Source organism: Tubulanus polymorphus, chromosome 2, assembly GCF_964204645.1.
Source record: "Tubulanus polymorphus chromosome 2, tnTubPoly1.2, whole genome shotgun sequence".
In the NCBI taxonomy this organism is placed as follows: Eukaryota; Metazoa; Nemertea; class Palaeonemertea; order Tubulaniformes; family Tubulanidae; genus Tubulanus; species Tubulanus polymorphus.
Window position 1 is genome coordinate 4,159,484 of NC_134026.1, and position 12,060 is coordinate 4,171,543.

The following is a 12,060-nucleotide window of genomic DNA, read 5'->3' on the forward strand; positions in this document are numbered from 1 at the left end:
AGAGCAGATGACCGCTCTTGCGTGACTGAGAAGTGATGTTTTACAACAAACGCATAAAAGCCGCATTAGAAGATGGCGATACAGTATAACGTTTATGGATATGATGCATCATGAGTATTTGATTGATAGTCGGCTTGCACGAAAACTCCTCATCGGTGGTGATGTGGGTACTTCACACTTTCGAAGCTCAGTAATTTGTTCAACATCGCCGTGGCGTTAATTGTTCCGCAACTTCTGTATATTCATATTTCTATCATTTATGTGGACTGATCACTCCCCGTAGAGTATGAATATAATTGACTACTTCGTGGAAACTTTTCTTCTTCGTATGATAGTTTTTCCCGATGGCATCTCACGAATGCGAACAACTGATAATACGTATGATAAGTACAATCGCTTATCGTATTTTTGGAATCAAAACAAATTTCCGCCCGATTTACAAATCTATGAATCTTTCTTCGAACTATAAGTATTCTGCTTAAAATACTGGCTTTCTAAGTTTCTAAGATATTTCGGCCAGAAATCTCTTATTTTGAAAAAAAAGAAAACATGAATAATTCTCCGGGCTTGTATGCCTACGTGGACTAGCTAAAAGATCATACTCAATGACTTCCGTATATTTATGACGACATGATCGTTGGGTTTTGGTCCAATGATAAATTTACTCTTCCGTCTAATGGTATTTGATAGCCGGTCGGTGAAAGATGAACTAAATATTGTGATATCGTGATCAAAGTATTTAACCCCGGTTGCACAAAAGTCTCCGAGAATGATTTGCTAACCTTTTACGGCTCAGATTTATGCCGCAACAATAAAAGCTAAAAACGATTGCTTTCACGATCTAACAGGAATATGTAAAGTTTATTTCCTTTTCTTGTAAACGAGTGACTTGACAAATCAAAACATAATTGATAAGCCGGTAGCTTCTCGCGTACAATGACTTTTAGCGCGCACACTTCTGTAGCCTTAGGAGATTTCGTATTACGAGTCCTGATTATGACGGTTTTAATTGATGTATGATGACATGACAAGAAAATCATCATGAGCTTTAAATCAGATACGTTTCCCGTGGGTTGTAAAAAAAAGTGAGGTAATTCAAAATACGACATCTTTTCGATGAATATTTTATTGTGTGATATTATTCAGAACGAGAAAGACGGATGGTTAATCGGCAGCAATCCAAACTCTCATCCTCTCCTAACTGTCAACACTTTTTAGAAGGATACAATACGTAATCAGGGTTTGTATGAAATAAATCTTTTCTTAGCACCCTCAACCCCGCTAAGCGCCACAATATAATTCATGCTCTGGATTTTAAAACCACACCCGCAAGGAAATCATCGAAAAGTAATACATTTGAAAAAAAAAGTTGTATGAAAAGTTTATAAATGAAAATTACATGAAAATATGATGAGAAATTCTCCTAAATGATCTGAATATTCTGAGAGTGATTTATAATGGCTAGTGTTTGTAATACAAAATGAATCGGTCGATTAGAAGTCGTGTTTTATACGTAACTGATATCTTTAAGTTAATCGCGAATTATAAGCGCCGGCTTGTAGTAGGATTAACCGTTCCAGATGTGATCAGACGATCGTAAATATGTAACAGAATGTAAGGCGATAATTCTGCGATCATTAAGTTCGTTTATCACCTCTCGGACGATGCATCTACCCAGTGTGTAGCCGATTAACTTAATGAGCTCGATATCTGTTCAAATTCCCAAATGCCCTTGTCGCCCCGACGTTGAATACACGTGTTCGGCTTGTAAACGCGCAGAGGTGACCCCGGGCGTTAGTATGAGCTTGAATGAGCGAACTTTATCATTTATCAAAATATCATTTGATTTCATCACTGGGGACAGGTTCGTCAGATGATTGGTAAAATCGCGTACTCTAAAACGATCATCGTTTTTGAGTCTATATTGAAATAGATTCTGCCGCACAGGACAGTGTTGATATGGGTTACACCATCGATGAGCGAACTAGATCTACTAATCCATTTTATCCACGTCCATGGTTACATCTAGGATTAAAATTGTACTCAACTTTTCACTGGTTTGTCTAGATGGGAGATTCATATTCAAAATTCTTATTTCCCGAGGCGCCTTTTCGTCATTTCTTCGCGCGTTCAATTCGTGAAAATTTATTCGCCGAAAGAAAAAACGTCGATGTCCAATCGGAGGTGAATTTTACAATTAGATTTAAACATTGTTATACTAAACTGTTTTATCACTAAATCGCACCCGTTAAGCGCATCGTATTAGTGCGATAATTAAATTTCTGACCATCGGTAACAACCTCGATTGGTTAGTCCCCGAAATGGTTGGCAGATGGTGAAAATAGATTGATTTTATTATATAAGATGGGCGATACATATCAAACTTGCAACAGCTCCCGAACATAAACGAAATCGTGTCTAAACTGGTAGTTGATCAGTTTATATTATAATAGTCTCACAGTGCTATCTCCATTCAATTGTAATTAGAAGCCATATGGCCTCGTTTGACGCGCAATGGCATATGGTATTTCGGCGGACCGGTTTATAGCGTTTAACTTTTCGAATCGTCACGTCGAATGTGAATATATCAAAATGTCATACGCCTCCGGATAATGAGTTGTTTTAACACAGCATTTTTGAGATCGTTTTTCTTGATAATCAATAATTCGGGATGTGCTAATTGGAAGCATTTTCTGATTCGACAATTGAATAAGATAAATCGCATTTTGCATGAATAAACATGATGTCAATCAAACTTGCTTTATTTCGATATATTCTCCGAATCTAAAAGTGATAAAAAGAGCTAAATTTCATGAAATGATAGGATGAATCGCTGCACTGGCGCCATATGTAAAGTGTAGAAAGTGAGAATGTCCACTTAAAGTTGCACCGCAAGCACCCTGCTGTGTTAATTTTCACGTCGGCGGAAAAGACCATCGTCTTTGAGCATTAAACACATCATCATAGGAATAAATAAAACCCTTCATTAATGTTTTCGCCAACGAGACAATTGATCAAAACAGATCATAACGCGCGCAGATGAACTAACGTTTGCTGGAAATTAATTCCCAACTACATTTAGTACTACTCTTTAACGGTACCGAGCCCCGCGGCATTTTGGCAGCTTTCTTTTATGCGTTAAACTCATAAATCTACGTATCTGTCAGTCAACTGCGTCTAACCTATGGTTTACTTCCAATTAAATGAGCCCATTTTCTTTACCTGACCATCATTATTGCCGTTTGACAAAAAGCCCATCACGAAATTGGGTGCATAATTGCCGATAAATAGTGATCAAGTTTACTACTGCTGCGTATGGCGCTCTTTCACATGTCGTCCTGAATTCGGTTTGATTACTTCAGGGAGGAGCTAATTACGGTCAGGCAAATGGCGCTCAATTCCGTAGTTTGCCGAAATGTTCCGATGGCGGTGGCTAACCAATGATAAACGCCGTAGCGCGCTCGGAGAACCAGATAATGCCCAATTTAACGTTTTGTTTTAACTCTTGGCGTTTCATACATCAACAATTATTCACCGGTGATATCACGAGCAGAGTCGTCTGATATAAAAGTTGCTAAAGAAAATCATCGCAACTATATACGGTAGCGCTTGTTTTGAACGTTTGTTTAATATCATCCGCAAGATCTTAATCATGCGTCCAGAATCGCCTGACGAGGATATAGATCTAACCGGGTCCGATGACAGCAATTGCGCGCAAGAAACAAACAAACAATTGAATACTGTCGAATCGAAAGGAAACAATATGGAATCTAAATTAAGTTTTGGAATAAGTAGGATCTTATCAAATGATAACTGTGATAAAACTGATACGGAAACCTCGTTGTCCACGTCGCCGCATATTCGACCATCGTCACCATCTCCAAAAACATCTTACACTACAGGATTCGCACACCCGATGCAAAACATGACGACAGCGATACCCGGACAATATCTAACCCCTTTCGGTAGTTTAGGGTCTCCACCATCGGCGGGACTGCCGTACTCGTTTGGTTTGGGTGGACTTTTGCGCGTCCCGGCTCATAGACCTACGCCGGTTGGCCCTATGTATTCCCAAAGCATGATGTTCCCATGGATGGAAAATCGACGAGACAGATTAACCAGTAAGTTTTATAAATCTAGAAAAAATTATTCAGAAATAATGTATGTAGGCTCACAAGATATCATGCTGTATTTTACTCTCGTACGCAGGATTTCGGCCAATATCTGTTTTGGAGATATAGATGAATATCGTTTAAAAGTTAAAATTAATAATTGACGTTAAAGAATAAAACTGAATGTTTAAGGTACCTCCACTATTGATCTAAATAATGGTATACAAGATCTTAACTTGCTGGTTTCTGATTTATGTTTCAAGACGTGTCTATCGTGCCTTTCGGAAGGTGTGATTTTCTTCTGTGTTAATTGTTTGGGTGGGACGCAGTTTTTCACATTTGAGACGACGATGTTGAGGTCTTTTGCCTCGTGTCTTTTGAAGTGTCGGAAATATTTTTCGTGTCGAATACAATGACCATTTTTCGCATAATAGCAGATGCATTGATGTGTGAGCGGAATAGTTTATCGAAGTCAAAGCAGTAAAATTCCTATTCAATGGCCAATAAAAATGATACCATTATACCATCTTCTTTATAATTCTCGCTTTTACAAATCCACGTGGACCTCAGTGACTCAGCTTAAAAAGCACCTTTTTTCATGGCGCAATTCATAGTTTTCATAAATTCTGTTTTATTCTGCACTGGGGCCTGATTGTGGCTGCTGAAGATTGCCACCGAAAACCGACGCTTCTTTACGCTGGACTACGCGTCATGTTTCTGACATCCAAATATTGCAAAATCACGGAGCCGCATCGGATCAGAGGGAACGTGTGTATTTACTTCATCGTACTTTCGAAATAAGATAAATTGTAGTCGATTTTGGGGGATAAATGTTAGAAATAAGAAGCCCTCTAGACGAATTATAGGGTAACGTGCGTTGAGGTGTTTAGAATCATCACCACGTGCGCACACACACGCTTACGTTCATTAGCGTTATCGCAATAACAGATACTTCAGTTGCGTGTTAAGTGACTGAGTTAATTGGCCACGCTTTTCTTTAAATACCTGTATCATAACTGATGCGTTTAGTACTTGTAATAAATACAGGATAAACCGCTAAACAGATACAGCCACCCGCACGCGCACGCATGTCACAATAGCGCCGTGATTACCATTTCTTTTCAAACAGAAACGTGCGTACTCGAAATTATAAAACGTTTCATTATCTTGACGAGGTAAAACTTCGCAATCTGCAGTCGTCGCCATTAATATCCCCAACATGGGTAGCCACAGCAATTCGAGATTTTTGATTGATAATATCTTTACGATGTTCTTTAATACGAACACTGAGGGAGCGACCTATTTCGCCTAAATAAAGTTTATGACAGGTTTGATTTTGATAATTCTTATGTATTTTTTCCATCTAACAGTTTTACCCGAGGCCACATAGTTGAGTCGGCCTTGATAATTTCACACTTCAATTCCTGTGTCAGTGGCAACCTTGGTTTCTCTCCCCATAATAAACTTTTGTCCCATTTCGTCTCCTCTCTGGTCTATGTCACCTCTGTGCAGTGTGCATCTTTCGTTTTGCTTTATAAACTGTGATATATTGTATTCCGGGTCATTACTTGACAATGGTTTCTAGCGGAATACCGAAAATTCGGATTTCTTATAATTAATCTTAACGTTTCGATAAACTAATTATTCAGCTTCGTGATTGTTGGACTTATATTTTCGTTTCATTATCTAGTTCGATTTTTGAAAGCGATTGACTGCTTGCTATTTCATGTTTATTAGTATGTTCACGATGTTCGTTCCCATCAAAACCTATACCACTGGTTTCGTAACAAAGCAGAAAGATACTACATGCGCGTACAATTTCGAAGGGTAGTGAACAGAGTTCGATATCAACATAAGAACTTAAGGAACATTGTCTTCAGAAAAAAATTCCGTTGGATCTTCATTCTTTAGTTCACTTGTATTTCCCCCAATGACGCGTACACCACTTTCATTCATCCTAATATAGTCTACAAGAACAACTTCATGAGATTGTAACTTTGGTTATTCTATGCGGTTAAAGGCTGTGCTTTTGGCAACGTAGACGGGCAGTATATCTTTAAGAAATCGAAAGTTTCATTTTCAATTTCTTCCATCCGGGCATCCAACGATCTGAAAGATATACACGTTTTTACCACTGATTTCTGGCCTAGTGAAATCAAAGATTTCTCATTTCTGTTTCTACAATTCGAGTACGTTTAGGGTTTTGGCTTCATCGTCCTTCCTTATATCAGACGATATGTTATTGTTTGACTCACTGTGCGCGGTATGACGTATAGAGCATGGCGGAGGATCCGGTGTAATTAACGGGGCAATTAATTCCGTAGTACTGCTTAATCGGATAAGGAGTCTCTTGATTACCGAGTAGAAATCGTCAATGACTCGCTAAATCACCAATATTGTACACAGTCACCCACACGAGATTCAACAAAATTACGTGTGAATGCTTGAATGGCGAGAAAAAAACGAGACCTGCCATCGTGTGGAGGGCTGTGGTAACGGTATTGCATCGTTGAATCCTCAATGTGGGGAAAGCCACGAGGTTTTTTATCTTAAAATAGGGATTGACCATGTTGTTTATTTGATCGGTAGATTTCGTTTGATCTTTTTTTTACGTGGTGTCCGTTACAAACCCACCACACCTGCGGGAGCGAAAAAAGGGGGTTTGATTTTGAAATCGGAAATCGAAGTACGGATATAGTTGTGTGATCGGCGGTCAAAATTACAGAATTTTTTGTTTAAATCGAAGTACATAATTGGGAAATTCGGTTGCACCACGAGGTTATTAACGTTGCGAAGATTTTAATATCAAATTCAGAGGGAGAAATTTCACGAAGCTGTTTTTGTGTAACTCACTCTCTGTGAGATAATCAGATAATTGAATCGTTGTTCAAAGTAACGTTAAAATGCGATGTAAAATCTACTAGCGCGGTAATAATGTAGAAAATGATAATGATTGCGTTTATTACTTTTCTCTCATTATTTCTATTAAAATGACGACAGTTTTTTTCACACTCAATTAATCGTCGAATCAGTGGAGTTTGATACCAGTATTTAGCACATTTGACGTCGGGGGTCTGGCGCGAGGTTGAAATGTATACTTAATACATGTGAGAATTTAATGACGGATAAATATACGCCCCGGTAATTTACTCGCAATTTTGCCGCAAAACGAAACGCTTTAACCCGACAAACTTGCGCCAAATTACCGCGAGTTCATATTATAACACGCGCACAAATCTGTCGGACTTCAGCTAACGGGTCCATGACAAAAACCGATCAGCATTTGCGTTCATTCGCGCTTTCAAATGGAGATCATACTCCGGGAATTAAATCGTCTTCATTAAGTACTTGATTGCAGCACTGACGCCTCTATGATTAACCGAGACGGGGACAAAAAAGCCGTAATTGGCGAAAACTATTACAAACACTATATTAATTAGGAAATCGTTTGCACAAAATGTTCAATTAGTACAATAATAATATAAATTGCATGCCGTTATAGGAAACACCTCAGTCGGTGATATCTTAGCTATATATTTTTTCATTACCGTTATTTTTTCTATTTAGAGTTACGCTTATGATACAAGGAACGCGTTCGTGATTTCGTATTGTTATACCAACTTAAGCCCTCGAGGAATATATACAGGTTATAACATCGCTTTAAGAAAAGTCGACCGTTGTCAATTATGGAAACTACTGACGAATTTTAAAAGTTCCCTCCATGTTAATGGAACTGACTCTGCATATCATCGGTTGGCCATTTCTATGAATATCATCCGATAAGGAAGTTGAATGTCAATTTTTCTATTTGATGACTCATGATTTAAACCCGCATTACAATTACTGGTACAGCCAGCCCTCGGAAGTTTAGATGTTTAGACACAATATGCCCACAGGTAGAAGTTTACATTAATACATGAAAAACAATTATCTGTAACCAAAATCCCACTCAAAATATATATTCAATATGAACAATAACCTTCCTGTGAATAAATGCCGGCCTATTGATTATGTTATTATTTTGTATGTATGATTTAAAAAGAAATTTATTTCCTCCTCGACTACGCTTCAATAGGTTTACTATGATACTATCATTATATACGGGGGTAGTTACTGTTTCACTAAACCATTTGAATTCTTTGTTAAAATGTTTATTTCGGTAGTTAAATGATATAATGACTATAGAAGGGCTTTTATATCATTAACAACATATATTTAGTTAGCTGGACTATCATAAGAATGTTAATGAAATTGTTTGTGTCGTTTTTTGTATTTCTAAAATAATATCTGGAAAGCCTCACTCTGGCTTTAAAACGCAGGCCAGGTGCCCTACAAATAAATAAATGAGATACAACGAAATGAAGAAATCAAGTGATATTTAAAGATATATGAATTTTCCAAAAGTAAAAGGATGAACCTACGTAGTTTTTCTTTTGAATACAAATGAATTTTTATCAAACTAAGTCGTAAAATCATTTACAAAATAGATACATGCTAAGGTCCAAAGGACATTATTTGCAATAACTATAGAAATAACAGTTGCATTTGAAAGCGATCAGTTACCTTTGTACTATATTACTATAACTGTATAACTATAACTAGCTACGTAATTTCAATGTATGTTTTAGTTGCAAGGCGAATCGGACACCCATACCAAAACAGGACTCCACCGAAACGTAAAAAACCGAGAACGTCATTTTCCAGATATCAAATCGTCGAACTGGAAAAACGTTTTCATAGACAGAAATATCTAGCATCGGCCGAACGGTCCGCCCTGGCAAAAGCTCTCAAAATGACGGACGCACAAGTGAAGACGTGGTTTCAAAATCGACGAACGAAATGGAGGTAGGCATATATGCGAATTTTGGATTTCGAAATGATCACGATCAAATGTCTGCAGTATCAAAATATTTGGCTCAATCGATTCGTACGTAAAAACGTAACGGATAGAAATATCAAGTTTATATATACGTTATTCGATTATTTCTACGTGGCAACATCTATTTTTCAAGCCAAGATTTTTTACCAAATTGAATTATTTTCGGCTAATCATTCATTCAAAGAAGGATATTATGTTTTTATCTATTTTCTTAATCCCATATCGAGTGAATATACTGGCGACGAGCCCGATATCTGAGATCGAATACGAGTGTCGTGCCTTTCACAACGCAACAAAACATCGTGTATACATGTATTAAACATATTCTCACGGGATCTAAACTGCAAAAAACCTCGGGTGATGAGTGACAGGCGGGATGTAATAACCGATCTATTTCGACTATGTATATAATCGTCGTATGCGTTCTGTGAAAATAAGCAAAATCATATCGACGAATAATTGAATATAAAATTACAGACAACACCATAACATGTTATAATTAAATGCCTGCACCAATTTCAACATGATAATGTTATTATACGTGTATCTATATGACAAATGGTTATTGTCCAATTCCGTTAAAGATGATGCTCGTTTTCCCATCTATTCTATCGTGTGTGCTGGAACAATTATACCCGAAAAAAATGACACCCTCATTTCCAGTTATTAGTTGTTTTCGCGATATTATCTCTGGAAATGATACACAAATGTGTTAATTCTATCGAACTATATATGAACGGAACGGTAGAGTTATATATAGGGCTATATACTTTTTTAAATTGACACCTCTCATTGTATATGCTTCTCGTTGTACAAGTCGAATTCGGTGCTTATGCATATCGCTTTCTTTTCCAGGCGCCAGACGGCCGAGGAACGTGAGGCCGAGCGGCAAGCGGCCAACAGATTCATGATGAGCCTTCACGCCGAGGCTAGCAAAAATATGTACAGTGCCCAGGACCCTCTATGTATGAATAACGCTTCTTTATCGGCGCTGCAAAATCTACAACCGTGGGCTGGGGAAGATATGGGAGTGACCGGTGACGCTACGCCCTCTCCATCGGATCAGAGATTTTTACAAACTCCACAGACATGTCAAAATTCGATACCATGACAATATTCGTAGTATTCGCCGCTCCTGGTCAGTTGAATATAGTTGATATTATGTGCTAACGACATTGCAGGAATGTGAAATGGCTCCTGATGAGACAATGATATTATTCATTCGAATCGATTTCCCCGAACATGCGGGATCATATTACTGACACTTGTACCTTCACTATCTGCGATGAGTTCGAACTAATCTCAGAACGCTGAAAATGTGCCGATGATCTCAAAAATGGCGAAGGTACCTTCTCATATAAAACGATATATATATATATACATATAAACATATATTACGGTATACAAAATGTACATTTATTCAGCTTTTTGGGTTTCATTTTCAATGCGGTACACTCTTTTACGACTCCTGGTAATGATTAATAAGCTGACATCTTCCATCTAAACGGTCACTATACGTAACAGAGAAAATACTTCAGTATATTGATAAAATGTAAGTCAGGTGTTATTATGTTTTGTGGAAGGTTTTATCTCGAGTATGGTGTCTGTTTTTGTTTCGGTTCCCCTCATCCATTCCGAACCGTTAATGAGCAATATAATCAAAGTGAAATAATGCCCCGGTTAAACGAGAGCAAAACGTGTACGATTCTGTCCAAACTGCACGTGAAACCAGTTACCTTATCTTCGAAGAATTTGTTTCCACGAGATCATTACGAGCATTAGCTGATAGTTTTACCTAACCGCTTCAGTCAGGCATAAACCAAGCGCCTGGTCGACCGAGCGAAAAAAGTATACGCCTTTAATGAATTAAGATTGTTAGTTGATCGATAGGCAGAGAATTGCATAAAATGAACCCTTATTTTGAAATACAGACTATTTTGAACGAAGATGAATCGCTGAGAATTTAGTGTATTTAAACTAAAAAGCGTTTTAGATTAAGCAAATTGGTTTTTTATTGTCACCACAAAGCACTTTATTCAACCACATTTTCAAAATAACCGTTGAGGAATTTTCCGCAAAAGTACTTCGGATATGTTGCTGTTTACCGACGGAAGCAACGGAAAAGACACAGACCTCAAACAAATAAGACAAAAGAAAACAGATGTGATACTATAAAGTTTCGTCCACAGCACAGTGAATCAACGATAAGTGTTTTTAAATGAATAGTGATGGGTCTAATCATATTCTGCGATGCCGTTAATCGGGAATACATCTCGTCGACAATCCATTTATTCATCGGACGATCATGAAAATTATATCTTACGAGAAAATCAACATATAATATTATGGTTTACGTTCATTACGGCGAATGCTAAAACATTTCCACAGCAACCGATGAATGCTCACTTAATTTCTATTGCATGAAAACTTACAAATTGATACGAAATGTTTTCATTACTGGCCCTGACACTGATTTCTGTCAACAGTAATTCACGAACGGTCGCTTTTATAGTGGGACAAATTAGAAGCCGTTAAATTGCTTTTCAACGCAACGTTTTAAGGTAATTATTTACCAAAAGATGCATTTAACGATTTGAAATATAGCACGCGGCTAAAATGCGATGATGATATTTGGGCGATATCATTAATAATTCGGTCATCATCAACCAAGCAGAGATACATGATCCGACTTATAGATCGTTCCCTCGGTACCGAGCAAAATCAGCATATATTCTGAACATCTCGGGACTAATATTGACTTATATATTCATCCTCAACAAAAGCCGAAGATTCTGAGCACAGGGACACAATTCTGGTATGAATAAAACGATTTATAGCGTACCCGTTAATAGTAAATGAGCCTTTCGGACCTTTTTCTTCTATCGTTTATCTTACCAAATATATTCTATGTTTAAAACCTTGATCATAAAAACAACATTTCATGTTGTAATTTTATTGATACAAAATGTAGCCGTTCTTAATTACTGGAGAGTGATTCACAAAATTTATCAATTCGAAACTAGGAGCAAATAATATGCTCTCACGATTGCACCTAGAAACCATTAATAT

The 12,060-nt window shown here is 37.5% G+C and overlaps 1 protein-coding gene across 1 annotated transcript; it reads left to right on the plus strand.

Moving 5' to 3' along the window:
- Positions 1 to 3,652: 3,652 nt before the first annotated feature.
- Positions 3,653 to 10,102, plus strand: LOC141898286 (T-cell leukemia homeobox protein 2-like). Its single transcript, XM_074784129.1, has 3 exons — positions 3,653 to 4,121; positions 8,741 to 8,957; positions 9,847 to 10,102. The coding sequence occupies exons 1-3, from the start codon at positions 3,653 to 3,655 to the stop codon at positions 10,100 to 10,102; spliced, it is 942 nt and encodes a 313-aa protein (XP_074640230.1).
- The last annotated feature ends 1,958 nt before the right edge of the window (positions 10,103 to 12,060 follow it).